This window comes from Mytilus californianus, unplaced genomic scaffold (assembly GCF_021869535.1).
Source record: "Mytilus californianus isolate M0D057914Y unplaced genomic scaffold, xbMytCali1.0.p SCAF_6, whole genome shotgun sequence".
Classification (NCBI taxonomy): domain Eukaryota; kingdom Metazoa; phylum Mollusca; class Bivalvia; order Mytilida; family Mytilidae; genus Mytilus; species Mytilus californianus.
Genome location: NW_026262712.1, coordinates 11,948,413 through 11,967,566, shown reverse-complemented (window position 1 = coordinate 11,967,566; position 19,154 = coordinate 11,948,413). Strand labels below are relative to the sequence as shown.

The 19,154-nt window shown below is 32.2% G+C and overlaps 1 protein-coding gene across 1 annotated transcript; it reads left to right on the top strand.

Moving 5' to 3' along the window:
- Positions 1-3,631: 3,631 nt before the first annotated feature.
- LOC127704912 (uncharacterized) lies at positions 3,632-18,803 on the top strand. The gene is made up of 13 exons (XM_052209149.1): positions 3,632-3,801; positions 8,434-8,502; positions 8,809-8,897; positions 9,146-9,275; positions 10,351-10,455; positions 10,904-10,977; positions 11,484-11,558; positions 12,043-12,156; positions 15,242-15,309; positions 15,696-15,816; positions 16,339-16,403; positions 16,566-16,649; positions 18,420-18,803. The coding sequence occupies exons 4-13, from the start codon at positions 9,206-9,208 to the stop codon at positions 18,565-18,567; spliced, it is 924 nt and encodes a 307-aa protein (XP_052065109.1). The 5' UTR covers positions 3,632-3,801; positions 8,434-8,502; positions 8,809-8,897; positions 9,146-9,205; the 3' UTR covers positions 18,568-18,803.
- The last annotated feature ends 351 nt before the right edge of the window (positions 18,804-19,154 follow it).

Below are 19,154 nucleotides of genomic sequence, written 5' to 3'. Positions count from 1 at the left end.
AGGGCGTTCTACAGGATCCCCTGTTGTTTGCAAATTATGCATCTAAGGTAGGACCTTCTATAGGTTCCCCTGTTGGTTGTTTATCATGTATATAAGGCGTTCTATAGGATCCCCTGTTTTTGTTTTTCATGTATATACTATAGGGCGTTCTACAGGATCCCCTGTTGTCTGAACATTATATATCTACTATAGGACGTTTTATAGGATCGACTGTTGTTTGTTTTTCATGGATATACTACAGGGCGTTCTACAGGATCCCCTGGACGGGATACAGGATCCCCTGTTGTTTAAATATTAAGCATCTGAGATAGGACCTTCTATAGGTTCACCTGTTGTTTGTTCATCATGTATATACTATAGGGCTTTTAGGATCCCTTGGGCGGTCTGCAGGATCCCCTGTTTTCTCAACATTATATATTTACTATAAGACGTTCTATAGGATCCCCTGTTGTTTGTTTTTCATGTATATACGATAGGGCGTTCTACAGGATCCCCTGGGCGGTCTACAGGATCCCCTTTTGTTAAAAAATTTTGCATCAGAAATAGGAAATTCTATAGGTTCCCCTGTTGTTTATCATGTATATACTATAGGGCTATGCAGGATCCCTTGGGCGGTCTTCAGGATCCCCTGTTGTCTGAACATTATATATCTACTATAGGACGTTTTATAGGATCGACTGTTGTTTGTTTTTCATGTATATACTATAGAGCTTTTAGGATCCCTTGGGCGGTCGGCAGGATCCCCTGTTTTCTCAACATTATATATCTACTATAAGACGTTCTAAAGGATCCCCTGTTGTTTGTTTTTCATGTTTATACTATAGGGCGTTCTACAGGATCCCCTGGGCGGTCTACAGGATCCCCTGTTGTCTGAACATTATATATCTTCTATAGGACGTTTTATAGGATCGACTGTTGTTTGTTTTTCATGTATATACTACAGGGCGTTCTACAGGATCCCCTGGACGGTCTACATGATCCCCTGGACGGTCTACAGGATCCCCTGTTGTTTAAAAAGTATGCATCTGAGATAGGACCTTCTATAGGTTCCCCTGTTGTTTGTTCATCATGTATATACTATAGGGCTTTTAGAATCCCTTGGGCGGTCTGCAGGATCCCCTGTTTTCTCAACATTATATATTTACTATAAGACGTTGTATAGGATCTGCTGTTGTTTGGTTTTCATATATACATGTATACTACAGGGTGTTCTACAGGATCCCCTGTTGTTTAAAAATTATGCATCTGAGATAGGACCTTCTATAGGTTCCCCTGTTGTTTGTTTATCATGTATATACTACAGGGCGTTCTACAGGATCCCCTGGACGGTCTACAGGATCCCCTGTTGTCTGAACATTATATATCTACTATAGGACGTTTTATAGGATCGACTGTTGTTTGTTTTTCATGTATATACTACAGGGTGTTCTACAGGATCCCCTGGACGGTCTACATGATCCCTTGTTGTTTGTTTATCATGTATATAAGGCGTTCTATAGGATCCCTTGGGCGGTCTGCAGGATCCCCTGTTTTCTCAACATTATATATCTACTATAAGACGTTCTATAGGATCCCCTGTTGTTTGTTTTTCATGTATATACTATAAGGCTTTCTATAGGATCCCTTGGTCGGTCTGCAGGATCCCCTGTTTTCTCAACATTATATATCTACTGTAGGACGTTCTATAGGATCCCCTGTTGTTTGTTTTTCATGTATATACTATAGGGTGTTCTACAGGATCCCCTGGGCGGTCTACAGGATCCCCTTTTGTTAAAAAATTATGCATCAGAGATAGGACCTTCTATAGGTTCCCCTGTTGTTTGTTTATCATGTATATACTATAGGATTTTCTACAGGATCCCCTGAGAGGACTAAAGGATACCCTGTTGTCTGAACATTATATATCTACTATAGGACATTGTATAGGACCCCCTAATGGTTGGTTTTCATGTATATACTATAGGGCGTTCTTCATGATCCCCTGGGAAGTCTACATGATCCCCTGTGGTCTGAACATCATATATCTACTATAGTCCGTTATATAGGATCCCCTATTGTTTGTTTATAATGTATCTACTACAGGGCGTTCTATAGGATCCCCTGGGCGGTCTACAGGGTCCCCTTTTATCTTTACAACGTTCTTGCTGAGTAGTATACATTTAAGTATTATTTATCATTCATGATCAGCCAAAATCCCGGTTTTGGCTATTAAAACAGTAAAACAACAGTATTAGTTCAAGCAGCGATTCTTATTTCTCTACAAAAAGCATTTATACATGTAAGGTGACAGAAAAATAGAAAAAGCCAATTTATATATTATTTCATTCCAGTTCTGAGTCAATAATTATGGAACATCTTCTGAAAGTGCTGCATCCTGAAAATTTGAAATATAAATGACACTTAGAACTACTGTTTGATATAGGACAAGCCAAAACTATATATAGTTTTTAATTCTTTAATTTCTTTTATGTATTCGTTTAATGGTCACAACATCTCACAAAACGTATGATTTCTGAGAAAAAAAAGCTTTAAACACTGAAGCAATTTGAATGTTACTACATAGGAATGAATAGTTAATTGTTAATTATAAAATCAAAACCGTTAATGTTGTCAAAGAGTGTAGCAGAAAATTGTCCTTTTTTCTGAAATTCCAGATTCCAGGTAGTCACCAAATCGGGGATTAACATTTGGCCCAAATCAATTAAGTACTAATAAATAGAATGTACACAAAATTACATGTATATCTTTATCTCGTAGAACTAACTTAAAACCCTATTTTACAGCCATCGGATTTGAGTGTGTAGGTTCAAACAAAATCTTTGGTTACCTTCCTTGCTATAGCTGAAGCGTAAAGTCATTACTAGGTTTACCTTTACTACCCTTCTATGAGAATAGACTAGTCTGACATATAACTAATCAATTGTATATTGGATTTTGTTTGAACGGACACAATTAAGTCCGATAATAGCTGTAATGTTTTCTGATTTTGGGTTGTTGTCTTCCTCCTCTATTGATTACTATACAGAAAAAAAAACATACTTTATAAGAATGCAATGTAGCCTATTTGAAGAATATTTTTTACTTTTATTGGAATTGAAAGATATTTATAACTGAAAATCATGCTATTCATATTATAATTGATATAACAATCAAAATTATAACAATTTATGACCATATCACAATTGTAAAGTGTACTTTATCGGGTGCATTATGGTATACAGCTGTCTGTCTGTCCATCCACTTGTCGCTATGAGTAATCTTAATAATCTTAAGTTGTATGTTTGATTTCGTGAATAATATATCTCTTTAGTTTTTCACTGCATTGAAATAAAGAACTATGTATCCTGCGCTTTAAAACAGTTATTTATCTATTGTTTGGTGCTTATTGGTAGGTGTTTTGGTTAGAAGCCAGTATCGTTATAAGAATAATGAATTATAAATAAAAACTTTGGAAAGGCAAATACCCAACCAAATTGTAAAAAACAACCCCATACCACCAATTAGCTTTCAACACAGCGAGAATTTCCGCACCCATAGTTGGGCTACTAGCAGTAAATAACATGCCAGCACTTGATTATATATCAATCAATTAGTTAAAATATGTATGTAGCAAAATAAATATTATAGAAATACCAGAAAAGTACAGAATACGGTTTTCCGATCTTGGAGAGGAGGTTGTGCCATATGATGGAACGCCTTTCATTATAACAGGCAGAAAAGTAAACAGCTGCATCTTTGGGAAAGACAAACATGTAGCTGATAAAAAAATAGAAACAACAGGACAAAGCCAGCAATCTTGAGGTATGCCAATACTTTAAGTCTCTATTATTAAAGAATAAAAAAATTAACTTGAAACAGAATTTTAATCAGTTTAAAATCAACAAAACACCGAACGGAAAAGGAGAATGTGTCATTAAGACAACAACCCGACAAAAATGCTCAAAACAAGCCAAGACCAACAATTGGTATTCAACACAGCGGGACATCACGGTCCCAGAGGCCCCGAAACACGAATTATCTGAACATCAATTGTCTACTATAGGGCGATCTATTGAATCAATAGGGCGGTCTACAGGATCCCCTGTTATCTGAACATTTAGTGTCTACTATAAGGCAATCTATTGAATCCATAGGGAGGTCTACAGGATCCCCTGTTATCTGAACATTAAGTGTCTTCTAAAGGACGATTTATTGAATCTGAAAGGGCGGTCTACAGTATCCCCTGTTATCTGAACATTAAGAGTCTACTATAGAGTGATATATTGAATCCATATGGCGGTCTACAGGATCCCCTGTTATCTGAATATTGAGTGTCTACTTTAAGGCGACTTATTGAATCCATAGGGTGGTCTACAGGATCCCCTTTTATTTGAATATTGAGTGTCTACTTTAAGGCGATCTATTAAATCGATAGGGCGGTCTATATGATCCCCTGTTATCTGAACTTTAAGTGTCTATAAAAGGGCGATCTATTGAATCAATAGGGCAGTCTACAGTCCTCTGTTATCTGAACATTAGGTGTCTACTAAAGAGCGATAAATTGAATCCATAAAGCGGTCTACAGTCCTCTGTTATCTGAGCATTAGGTGTCTACTATAGAGCGATATATGGAATCCATATGGCGGTCTACAGGATCCCCTGTTATCTGAACATTGAGTGTCTACTATATGGTGATCTATTGAATCCACAGGGCGGTCTACAGGATCCCCTGTTATCTGAACATTAAGTGTCTTCTATAGGGCGATATATGTAATCCATAGAGCGGTGTACAGGATCCCCTATTATCTGAACATTAAGTGTCTTCTTAAGGGCGATCTATTGAATCAATACGGTCTACAGTCCTATGTTATAAGAACATTAAGTGTCTACTATAGAGCGATATATTGAATCTATATGGCGGTCTACAGGATCCCCTGTTATCTGAACATTGAGTGTCTACTATAGGGTGATCTTTTGAATCCATAGGGCGGTGTACAGGATCCCCTGTTGTCTGAAAACAATGTGTCTACTATAGGGCGATCTTTTGAATCCATAGAGTGGTCTACAAGATCCCCTGTTATCTGCACATTAAGTGTCTACTAAAAGGCGATCAATTGAATCCATAGGGCGGTCAACAGGATTCCCCGTTATATGAACATTAAGTGTATACTATTCGATGATATATTGAATCCAGAGGGTGGTCTACAGGATCCCCTGTTATCTGAACATTAAGTGTATATTATATGGCTATCGATTGAATCCATAAGGCGGTCTACAGTCCTCTGTTATCTGAACATTAAGTGTCTACTATAGGGTGATATATTGAACCACTAGGGCGGTCTATAGTATTCCTTTTTATCTGAACATTAAGTGTCTACTATAGGGTGATCTATTGAATCCATAGGGCGGTCTATAGTTTCCCTTTTTATCTGAACATTTAGTGTCTACTATAGAGCGATATATTGAATTCATAGGGCGGTCTACAGGATCCCCTGTTTTCTGAACATTATGTATAAAAAAGATGTAGTGTGATTGCATCATCATGTATCTATTATAGGGCGTTCTATCGGACTCCCCTGCGAGGTCTATAGGACCACCTGTTGTTTAATAATCGTGTATCTGCTATAGGGCGTTTTATAGAATCCCCGGGGCAGTCTATGGGACCCCTTGTTGTTTGTTCATCATGTATATATAACAGGGCGTTCTATAGGATTCCCTGGGCGGTCTATAGGATCCCCTGTGGTTTAATAACTGTGTATCTGCTATATGGCGTTATATAGGATCCCCTGCTGTTTGTTCATTATGTTTTTAGTATAAGGCATTCTATAAGATCCTCTGGGCGGTCTATAGGATCCCCTGTTGTTTATTCATCATGTATCTATAACAGGGTGTTCTATATGATCCTCGGGGCGGTCTATAGGATCCCGTATTGTTTAATAGTTGTGTATCTGCTATAGGGCGTTATATAGGATTCCCGGGCGGTGTATAGGATCCCGTTGTTTTTTAAACATGTATCTACTTGACGCATATACTAGAGGGCGTTCTATAGGATCCCCTGTGGGGTTTATAGGATCACCTGTTGTTTAATAATCGTGTATCTGCTGTAGGGCGTTCTATAGGATCTCCGGGGCGGTCTATAGAATCACCTGCTGTTTGTTTATTATGTTTCTAGTATAAGTATCAATAACAGGGCGTTCTATAGGATCCCCCTTGGTGGTCTATAGGATCCCTATTGTTTAATAATCGTGCATCTGCTATAGTGCGTTCTATAGGATACCCGGGTCGGTCTATATGATCCCCCGTTGTTTGTTCAACATGTATATATTAGAGGGCGTTATATAGGATCCCCTGGGCGGTCTATAGGATCCCCTGTGGTTTCATAATTGTGTATCTGCTATAGGGCGTTCTATAGGATCCCGTTGTTTGGTGATCATGTATTTACTAGATGTATCTACTAGAAGGCGTCCTATAGGATCACCTATTGTTTAATTATCGTGTATCTGCTATAGAGCGTATTATAGGATCCCCGGGGCGGTCTATAGGATCCCCTGTTGGTTGTTCATCATGTATCTAAAACAGGGCGTTCTATAGGATCCCGTATTGTTTAATAATCGTGCATCTGCTATAGTGCGTTCTAAAGGATCCCCGGGTCGGTCTATAGGATCCCGTTGTTTGGTAATCATGTATCTACTAGATGTATCTACTAAAAGGCGTCCTATAGGATCTCCTGTGGGGTCTATAGGATTACCCGTTGTTTATAATCGTGTATCTGCTATAGGATCCCCGGGGCGGTCTATAGGATCCCCTGTCGGTAGTTCATCATGTATCTAAAACAGGGCGTTCTAAAGGATCCACTGGGCGGTCTATAGGTCAAAGTACGGCCTTCAACACGGAGCATTAGCTCACACCGAAAAGTAAGTTTTAAAGGACTATAAGAACATATGCCAGACGATGGTCTTTATGATTTGTGTTGTTATTTAACTTAATGTTTAATTTCATTTTTTTAGAAAGATCATCCAATTCCTGTTAAAGAAAAAGTTATGGTCCAAACCAGTAAAAATTTAAACTGTCCGGCAAGCATTATAATGAAAGAAGTGACTTGCTTTCCTGATTTTAAGGTATAATCATATTAAGCGATATATAATGTCTTAGAATTGTTATCTACGCTGCTAAGCGATTTCCCCCTTACTATCATGTACCAGTCCAGTGCACATCTAAAAAAATGAATATTATGAGTCATGTCTGTCTTTTTATAACTAATTGATTTGATAATAAGTCTTTGGGTCGGTTAAGTAGTTATTAGAGATATATATATATATGTTTTTTTAGCTTAATTTTATTATATTTTTTATTAATTACGAACGACAGTACATGTATAATTATCATCATTATTATTTTTTGAATTTTCATCTTTGTCCATCATTGGAAAAAAATGTTTAATTTGATTTTGTTTTTACATAAGTCAGTACCATATTTTTTTAAAGATCAGGTATAAATTCCGTACCTGGTAAAGAAAAGAAACATGATTCCGCTTGATTTTTTCCCTGGTCAAGTGAGGCTGTATAAAACAGGGGTCCCTAAGTTTGCACACTGGGCTACTTAGGTAATTATAGAACAGGAGTTATTGAATAAAATATGTTTGATCTTATTAAAATAAATATGATTTCAAATTTAGTCTGTATATATTGATAAGTGTCAGCTATAAACACAATGTATACTTCCATTCATTTCGTTTCACTGTTTTATTTTGTTTCCAACAAGTGTTTTTTTAATTATTATTCAAGGGTACGTCTAGCCAAACATTACCTAAGTATTTTCAACAAAGCTTCTGACAAAAAATATTATATCAAAATTGTTATGAGGCAAAGGCCCTGTGAATTCTTTTGTTTAAATGAACCAACATAATTGTGTGACCAGATATTTCTACAAATCTACTGACCACCGTTAACTGATTTAGGAAGTAAGTGTTATCAACCATATTCATAATATGATCTCATTATATACCCAGATAATTAAGATCAACGGAATTTGTACAACAAAACATATGTATATGTTTCAATTCAGAAGCTTTAGATATGTTAGATACTTACTATTTGTGAAATGTAAATGCATTATGATTGTTGTAAATCTCCGTCAAATAAGTAAACATCACTATGAGAAAATTGAAGTAATTCATTTTATCATATATTTTAGTAACCAATTTGTTCTTACAAAATTCGTTTATCTGGAATCCAAAAGAATGAAATTTGAAGTGTTAATTTCTTCGTTTTAAACTGCAAAAATATCTTCTACATATCTGAAAATTATATGAAAGTTCACGAATTAAGACATTTTACCATTTAACATTTACGTCACATCATAAAACATCTTAATAATCAAAATTTTGTCAGTGATTTGTTTTTTACAATATTGAAAGTTTATTCGTGATTTAACTAATTACACTACCCTTTTTAGGTGAATATAGAAGATTATGACATTTTGTTAGGAGCTTTATGTGAGAACAACAATCATTGGTGTTTAATGGTAAGAAATCTAGCTTTTTATGTTATTGCATCAGAAGCATTGTGACATGAAGATGTTTGTTATTATTAAATCATTGTTCAGCAAATATTGAAGTAGGCCCTCTACAAAAGTTAAACATTTTTGAAAAAGTTATTGCGAAAAAGTGATAGCATCTATTTGAATGAACTTGTTTTCCAAATAGAACGCTACCTTCTTGGGAAGTTGTTTTTCTTATTTTTGATTAAACGTAAAATTTTGAGTGAAGCAAAGTAAAGTGCATATAGCTCTGGTTTTCATATTAAACTTACGTTGATGTTTACATTGTAGGTCATTTATCCACAATTTAGATAGCTTCTGTATTTGAATCCTTTAGGCGAGCAAAAGACACACCAGGACCAATATTTACAGAACTGGTTGTATTTAGTATATCTCACTTTGTGCATTTCGACGAAAAGAAAAAGAGGTTTTACAACCAGATATTTACTTTAAAGCAACGGATACAATTATACAAAAAACGTCTGACAGTGGCAATGTTGTTTTTAAACCAAAACAATTAATTCTCCAAAAAAGTAATTTTCATGTTAAGTTTAGGGTATTTATCAATTTAAAACAATTTACAGTGAAATACGAACGATGATAACATTTTAATTTTTCCAAATCTTAGGTTATTCATATCTGAAAGACACAATAGGGGAATCAGACGCAATCCATCTTTCAGTTTGGAATGGAGTATTGTTACCAGGAAACGCAGAAAACAATTAGATTCCTCATCATGCGGAGTTTTTACGTTGAAGGTAATATACTACATCTATTTCAGTTTTAAAGTCAGGAATCAGACGTATGTTGGTTAGCGTCTGCTTGGCTTGTAGTTCTGTGTTTCTGTTGCCCCGTTGTTTTCCTCTTGTAGTTTTTGTGTTTACTTTGGTTTAAGTTTATCGCCTGGACTAGTTTTTCTCTTAATCGAATTATGGATATAGAACAGTGGTATTCACTACTGTTGTCTACATTAAAGGGATATAGAAATATAGATGATTCCAACACTGCATCAAGTGTATTACGATATTTCTCTACTCGAAACAATTAAATTTTCATTTACGATATACAGTGGATGAATCTGTTTCTCGAATGATTTTTAAAAGAAATTTTAACACAGTTTGACCTTTCTTTCCAAAGATCAGCAAAAAGAAATGTTCTTTATATGTGCCTGTTTTTATTACGTCATTCTGTGGATTCATTATTATTCGTTGGATACCAATTTTCGTGTATTTCGTGGGTACAGATGAACCACGAAATTAATTATTCAACGAATTACAAATTTCCTATAGACTTGTATACACATTATGGCTAAACCACGAAATTAAATATCCACGAACATGTAAGTTTTTCTTAATCCACGAAAATTGGTACCCACGAAAATAAATGAATCCACAGTAATAGTAAATTTGAAAGAAAGCAAGATTTTGATGCCATAGAAATTCGACCAATCATTTGCCGAGAACAAATTTCTCTCTGTGGAGACTAGAAATATTTTTCTTACACCGGTCGGAAAATGTAAAAATACAAAAATATCACGAATATTAGAAAAAAAAAAAAACAATCCTTTGAAAGTCAGACTCTATTACTTTTATTCACGGTGTACTAAGACCAATTATTCCTATTTTGGTATCGGCCAAATATTTAAACATTAATACATGTATTGCAATTTCTTCAGAAATTTATTTCAAAAAAATGTTTGGTTGATTTAACCCGTAAAATATGTACACCTTTATAAATCTCGTTTGAGGAACATGCTTTATAGCTCCGCTTACAAGTGTTGGTGTCAACATCGTTCTCTTTGAATTGAATATTCTCGATTTATATATTTTCCAGTTGCAGAAAATGTTCTTACAGATAATGACTTTATGTTTGACTCATCAAAAAGGGCTATAAGAGCATCAAGACACATCATTGGACAAGTTCTTGTTGATAGCAGTGGTAAGTGTTGTATTTTCTCGGCATAATTATATTAAAGAGCATTATAAAGTCAGGAATGTGACAATTGCTTTCCATTCGTTTGATATGTTTCAACTTTTTGTTTTGCCATTTGATTACATTTTCATTTAGATTTTTTCCTTTAAGTTCAGTATGGTTATTTTACTTTATACCCATTGAGAAAAGAGTTTCATTTTTAATTCATGATAAGAAAAAGACTTCCATACCATATGAAATAATTCATTTATATGTCATAAATTTCAAATGTTCGTCTACGGTCATGAATTATTGTATTCATATGTCCACAACTAATGTAAAAATATCAATATAGCAATTTAAAGTTAAAGTTGAACATCTAAAGGTTCCTTTACTTGATGTTAATCACTGATTTGCAGGCAATTATCATGAGATTTATTAAATTGTCTTAATAAATGAAACGTTCTTATTCTAGTTAAAGGATTATCACAACAACAGCAACCCAAGGCTATGCCCCCAAGACCTAAACTCAGGAAACCGAAATTAAAGGTAAAAGGATTCATAATACAATAAAAATGTACAGATAAATGTAATGGTTATTGACTTTTAGTGGGATATTGTCTAATTAATACTGATATTATTTATCATAGAGTATCTGCATTAAAAATTAAAAAAATCTACGCCATGTTTACAAGACTCATCAGTGATACTCAAATCAAAATAGTTCTAAGTCCAAATAAAGTATAAATCTAAGTTGAATAACATTTACATTGAAGAACGATAGAAGGTGGTCTTGTGATAAAATAACATTGGTTATTTTTTTTGGAAATATCATGACAATTGACAAAAAACAAGGTACACAAAATACAAATAAACATAAATGTACGCATGGCAACAAACAGCATAAAATTCACTGGGGTTGATCCATATTATTGAACAGTAAATGCTTCTCAATTACACCTGTTATACTGTATTTCTGTATCTTTGTACCTTTAAACCTTATGAATAGATTTTCAATTAGATTTTTCATGTATTCCTTACACATTTAAATTAAGGAAAAGGGCATTGAAACAGCTTCATCATCATGCACACAGGACATCCATTGGCTATTTATATCGGTGTCAGCAAAGGTGAGTTTATCTCATGATTATATATGTAACTGTATTCAGTTCTTCAGGGATACATTTTTTTATATGGTTAATAATAGTAATTGGAAACATATTTTATGTTTACCTATCAAACATTGCTTTTTAGGGATACCCGTTATTTATTATTTAGACCATATCGAGTTTACCTAGTGGCTTTCATAATCTTGACAGATATCTCCTTTTAATTTTTAAGACCTATATTTCTGTTTTATGCATATGTATATGATTTGTTAAAACTATAACTGATTTTATAAGCGGCTGTAATACAAGTTAGAGGTTAAGCTAGCTTTACAACCAGGTTTAACCCATCATGTTCTGCAATTGAATGCCTGTACTAAGTCAGGACTATGACAGTTGTTTCCATTCGTTTGATAAGTTTGAGCTTTTTGTTTTGCCATTTGAGTAAGGATTTTCCATTTTAAATTTTCCTTGATGTTCGGTATATTTGTTATTTTACTTATTACAGACATGTTTACAGTGTCAAAGTCTGACTAGTGCCATGAGTGATGATTTTGATACAATGCCAATGACTATCACCAGAGGATTCTCATCTGTGAAAGGACAGAACTTAGCAACATTGGTAAGCCTTATGTTTTTGCTATACAATTTGTGCTACAAATGTGGCATACTTGGAGAGCAACATATATACCTAGGATACGATATATTTATGTCCTGTTAATTCATTATTTCCTTTAACTCATTTCATAATCATAATCTAATAGTTTACAAAATTAAGATAATTTTTCTTCATGGGTTTAAATGAAACTTTCACTGTTCGTAGTTAAAGTGACATTAAAGAAACCAAATGATTCTAAATTTAGTAAGTTTAATTATGTTATCCCTTTCAAAGGGTGGGAGGGCATATTGTTATTGTTCGTTTCTTTTTTTTCATCATCATCTTTTTCCCCATAACTTTATTGTCCCGGCAAGTTCTCGGAAAAGGATAGACACATTCATCTTTATGGAATTATGGCATAATGTAAACCACCATAAAAAGTTGTGCTTTTTTAATAAGGGGATGGTCCAAGATGGTCGCGATTACTATAAACTCTGGTCAACAGTATTTTTTATGTTTTTTGTATATAATTCTAGTATGCCTGAGCATAGAACCATGATATTCAATATACAAAGTAGGTGTCAACAACTTGTATGGTCCTCAGAACTACATAGCAGTAGGGAGTTGTGTTTTTTGAGTATGGATTTTTTTTCAAAATTGCTGACGTAAACCTAGCAATGGCAAGGTCGTCTGGCAACTTGACAACAGTATGACATCCGCCATTGCTCGCAATGGCAATTATAGTTGTTTTCGTATTCTTATGGATTTGTACAGAAAGGAGAAAAGAAATTGACCTCGTCTTTTTATATCACTTTCCGATATATTGATGATGTACTGTCTCTAAATGATAATAGATTCAGTGATCTATGGCAAGCCGTTTTTCTATTTATTCTAACTTCAAGATATCTCATATAATATATAAGATATTTCATATGATATATAAGATATCTGTCTCATATAATATATGAGATATTTAATATAATATATAAGATATCTCATATAGTATATAAGATATCTTATATAATCTAGTTTTTATAAGATATCTTATAAACTTAAAAAGATAGCTTATATACTTTATAAGATATCTTATTAATTTTATAAGATATATTATATACTTTAGAAGATATCTTATAAACTTTAGAAGATATCTTATAAATTTAAGAAGATATCTTATAAAGTATATAAAATATCGTATAAACTATGGAAGATACCTTATAAAGTATATAAGATATATTATAGAGTTTATAAGATATCTTATAAAGAAAATTATAGTAGATATCTTATAAACTGAAGAAGATATCTTATAAAGTATATATAAGATATCTTATAAATAAAATTGAGAATGGAAATGGGGAATGTGTCAAAGAGACAACAATATAAAGTATATATAAGATATCTTATAAAGTATATATAAGATATCTTATAAAGTATATATAAGATATCTTATAAAGTATATATAAGATTTCTTATTAAGTATATATAAGATATCTGATAAAGTTTATAAGATATCTTATAAACAATTTTTAAATAAGATATCTTATATACTTGATAAGATATCTCAAACAGTTTATAAGATACCTTATATAGTTTATAAGATATCTCATATAGTTTATAAGATATCTCGTATAGTTTATAAGATATCTTATTAAAAAAATATAAATAAGATATGTTATAAAAAAATATAGATAAGATTAGAAAAATATATAAGATATCTTATAGATTATATGAGATATCTTATAAACTATATAAGATATCTCATAAACTATATAAGATATCTCATAAACTATATGAGATATCTTATAAAGTTAATTCGAGATCTTGAAGTTAGAATAAATAGTAAAACGGCTTGCCATAGTGATCACTATATTATATACTTTAGAAGATATCTTATAAACTTTAGAAGATATCTTATAAATTTAAGAAGATATCTTATAAAGTATATAAAATATCGTATAAACTATGGAAGATACCTTATAAAGTATATATGATATATTATACAGTTTATAAGATATCTTATAAAGAAAATTATAGTAGATATCTTATAAACTGAAGAAGATATCTTATAAAGTATATATAAGATATCTTATAAATAAAATTGAGAATGGAAATGGGGAATGTGTCAAAGAGACAACAATATAAAGTATATATAAGATATCTTATAAAGTATATATAAGATATCTTATAAAGTATATATAAGATATCTTATAAAGTATATATAAGATTTCTTATTAAGTATATATAAGATATCTGATAAAGTTTATAAGATATCTTATACACAATTTTTAAATAAGATATCTTATATACTTGATAAGATATCTCAAACAGTTTATAAGATACCTTATATAGTTTATAAGATATCTCATATAGTTTATAAGATATCTCGTATAGTTTATAAGATATCTTATTAAAAAAATATAAATAAGATATGTTATAAAAAAATATAGATAAGATTAGAAAAATATATAAGATATCTTATAGATTATATGAGATATCTTATAAACTATATAAGATATCTCATAAACTATATAAGATATCTCATAAACTATATGAGATATCTTATGAAGTTAATTAGAGATCTTGAAGTTAGAATAAATAGTAAAACGGCTTGCCATAGCGATCACTTACATTTAATATATCAAAATTGTTGAAAATAAAGATACTTCCGACACAGATTATTAATAATCTGTTTCATATTTACACCTTTTTCTTGAAATGACTACTGATGATAGGTTAAATACCAAAAGTGTGTCGGAATTCATATCATATACTCTTCCGCAGTCATAACAACCTTTCATTTTTACCGGACTGAACAGGGTGTCGTATACAGTGCAGGGAATGTTTACCCTTCCCGAGCACCTTATAACACTCCCGGTTTTAGTTGAGTTCGTGTTGGTCCTATTTATTTATAGTTGTTGTGAATGTCTTTTGGTTTTATGAGTCTTTGTTAACTTCTTTGTTTTGATAGTTATTGTCTTCCTTTAAGGGCATAAGTACTGGAAAAGATTGTCTATGGTAGGGACATTGATAAGATTTTAAGATAATTGAGACATTTTTTGAGAATTGATAATGAAAGATCATTTGTTTTACTTATGTATTTTTTCTTATACAGTCTGATGTCCACGTCAAACACAAACTGAAAGAGGTCATAGAAATGACTGAACTTCAAGGAAGTGCTAGGTGAGCTTTTCATAATTTAAATGTTTAAACGTTTCACACTATTGAATGCTTGCTTTGTTTAAAAAATGATGCGACATTATACCACTTTAACACAATATTGGTAGATCATATATGAATGAAAAAAGGTTTAATAGCTTTTCAAATAAAAACTTAATATTATCGTTATGTATCATATACTTTTCAACTATGAATCGAATGAATAACAGCTAGCACAAATATCCAAAGAAATGCCGTACTTCGACCTATACTTGTTAACTTTAAATACATTGTGACTTGGATGGAGCGTTGTCTCATTGGCACTCATACCACATTTTTACTTTTAATGAAAATATCTGATCTTATATTATCTTATCTTATCTTTTTATTTATATAAACACTACATACAGCTATTACAGTGCACATTGGAGGCATATACGGTGGATTACCGGTATTTCATTAGCAAAGCATATGGAAATGAGGGAAGCCACAGCTGGGATATGCGAAAGACAGAACATTTTTGGAAATACTGTAAATATAAATATGTCTAATCTTAACTATTGGTTCAATACTTTTTAGTTTTTTAATACGTAATTTATTCAATGATGTAATTTATCTTCTATCTATATGATGACACTGCAAGAAGGACAATAATCCTTTAAACATGTTAAATGATCTGCAATGTTTATGATAGAAAATATGTTGAAGATGACTAGAATTGTGTCAATATTATGGCCACAGGTCTAATTAACTTGGGTTTTTATTTTTTTTAAGTTTAAACCGATTTGCAATTATTTGTGTTGTATGTCTGTAAACTACTATTACAAGTAAGATGTATGAGAGTCAATCACTGATGACCCTTTCTTCCTATTGAGGAAAAATAGGTCAAAATATTATCCTGATATTAAAACCATTCAACATCGTAGCAATACTTCTCTTATACATGTATCATTTTCTCTTTCAAATAGACAATGGAACTAAAATGAATCCACTTTAAAGATGTTCTTACCCTGTTTTCAAAATATAACTGATCATTTTACATAATGCTTTCAGGCAGGCAAAGAGGTGTATGCCTTGGTTCTCGCCGAGTTTTCGGAATGGAAAATTAAATCAATACAGTAAGTATGAACAGTTTTTTTTTAAATTTTAAAACTCGTGTATATTTCAATCAAGTTTATAGTCTATAACAATTCATGATTAAAGTAGATAAGGTAAATATCTTCCAGTTCATTTTAAGTCCTTTTCAGCAGTTGCATTGTTTTTCTGTGTTATATTTTTAGGCGATTGGGATTTACACATAGACACTATTTGACAGTCAAAGACAGTATCAATAATTCCAAGCTACAGGCAACACTAGACAAAATGTAAGTGATTTCAATAATATTAAGAATTAAAGTCTAATATTGATTTATCAGTTGGAAAGTGTTTCCTTTAAGTTTTATTGTAAGGAATTATCCTTGTATTCCAATTGGCTAGAAAGCTAGTTTTATGAAGATGTATTTCAAAGTGAAGCAATATTGTAGGGTGCTTGGACATTGATGATATTAATATATGATCTATATCAATTTATTTATGACAAAATTGGAATTTAATTTGATAAATGGACTTGGTGTTAGTTACATTTTATATACATCTATTCCCTCATGTCGCTAAGGTATTATGTGTCAAACATCTTGAGAATGATAATTTAGAACTTGATATTATTCCATTATAATTTTTAAATGATATGCATATTAGGGAATACGTTCATATGATTGGTCGAGAAGGCTTCCGGTAGTCACTCTTGAAGTTTTTAATTTATTTTTCGATAAACGACGTTGACAGAACTACTTTTTTGTAATCAATGGAAACAAGATGGCAGCGAAAATAAGACCGGCTCGACGTCAAAAATACCTATTTGCACTTATCTCCAATTTTAAAGAATTATAAGGATTCAACGCTTTTTAAAAGGAACTTATTGGTGTATAAACTGGACCAAGTCACTCACAAACATATCACAAAAGTCCTTCGGACTTTTATTAGTTTGTGAGTGAATTGGTCCAGTTTATACACCAATAAAACGTCTTTTAAAAGGAATTTATTGGTGTATAAACTGGACCAAGTCACTCACAAACATATCACAAAAGTCCTTCGGACTTTTATTTTTTTGTGAGTGAATTGGTCCAGTTTATACACCAATAAATTCCTTTAAAAAGGCGTTTCATCCTATACAATATTTTTTTAAATGTCCCACTTAATACTTTCACAAAAAACAAGTCCATATTACTTAAAGAGGTAATAAAAACATGAGCCAATTAATATTAATGTTTGAGAGGCGACCAAAATGATAAATATCTCATTTACTTTAAAAAGCTTATTTTTTAACATATTAAAATAAAATGTAATATAATGTAAGATTTTAATATATTTGAAACATCAATAAAATGTATGAAATGTCTGAACTTTCAAATATATTGATGAGGATGTTACCACATAATCATTTAAATTGAGAATGGGAATGGGAAATGCGTCAAAGAGACAACAAACCGACCAACGAGCATAAAACAGCCCAAGGCCACTAATGGATCTTCAACACAGCGATAAAATCCCGCCCCCGGAGACGGACTTCAGCAGCCCCTTAAGCAAAAATGTGTACCAGTTCATTTAAAATGGACGTCACCCTAAATTCTGAAATATATAAGTGAACTAAAATGTTAAAAACATACAAGACTTACAAAGACCAGAGGCTCATGATTTTGGATAGGCGCAAAAAGCGGTGGGTTAGACATGTTTGTACGATCTCAACCTTCCCACTTAACCTTTAGCCAATGTAGACATATATATATACAACATCTGCAATTTTTGAGTGTCACTTCCATAGAATAAATTATGGGGTCCCTAACAATTTTTGCCTCTGCAGCGGCCCAAAAGAACCTACTCTAAACGAAATCTGCAGAAGGGGTCTCATAAATATTTCTTGGAGTTAGGTTTATTTGTTATCTACTTTTTACATGCACATGGGGTGACATGTCCCTGTACATTGGGCCATCCGACGGACGATTAACCTAGTTACATATATGCATATATATATATATAGCAAACTTGAAGATTTGAAGTTTTGCGAAATACGAATTATCATTTTCACATTTTTATAGGATGTCTCAGAATATGAACAGTGGTACAAGATATTTCAAAGATGTTTTGTTTGTGGAAGCTGAAATCTTAGTTGTTTCTCACATCAAGAAGATAACTGTACCTGAAGCTGACAGGCTACTTCATCCTTTGCCGAGTTTGAAACGCTAATTCCTATAACTGCTAATTAACTGATGGATACTTAATGATGAACACAATGAAAAATGTGATGTTTTTTTATGTGGTTTATTTGTTTTTAGAATATTCGTTAAATAGAACTACTGATTCAAATTTCAACCATATTGTAATTTTTAGGATTTCCACGAAAATACTCGGATACACAAATACAAAATAAGGTGTATGAAAGAAAACATGTAACCTTTGTCAATGATTTCTGTCAACCGGCCAAGTTTGTATGATAAAATATTATGAAATATGTAATAAAAGTACGAATCATATTAGTAGATATAAGCTGTATCAATTTCACTGATCCACTTTATAATTAAAAATAATTTAATCAGATTGTTTTTTTTTCAAATTAAAACCTTTTGTTTTTGTCGTGTATCATGCAGTGTTTTAGAAATAGAATATATACATGAATATTGGATCAAAGCTTTATATCCCAATAGGTTGTGGTTGCAGTGTATTTTTTTCACTAAATAGTAGAATTATGTCATGTATTTTGCAATTCTGTTACAAATGAGTAATCTATTCAAACGAAGGTGCTATCTTTATTTTACTTTAATAAAGTATTGATA

Coding starts and splice junctions, on each gene's coding strand:
- LOC127704912 (XM_052209149.1), top strand. CDS start 9,206: ATGGAGTATTGTTACCAGGAAACGCAGAAAACAATTAGATTCCTCATC. Junction 10,978..11,483: donor TCAGGAAACCGAAATTAAAG/GTAAAAGGATTC, acceptor ATTTAAATTAAG/GAAAAGGGCATTGAAACAGC. Junction 16,650..18,419: donor CAGGCAACACTAGACAAAAT/GTAAGTGATTTC, acceptor ACATTTTTATAG/GATGTCTCAGAATATGAACA.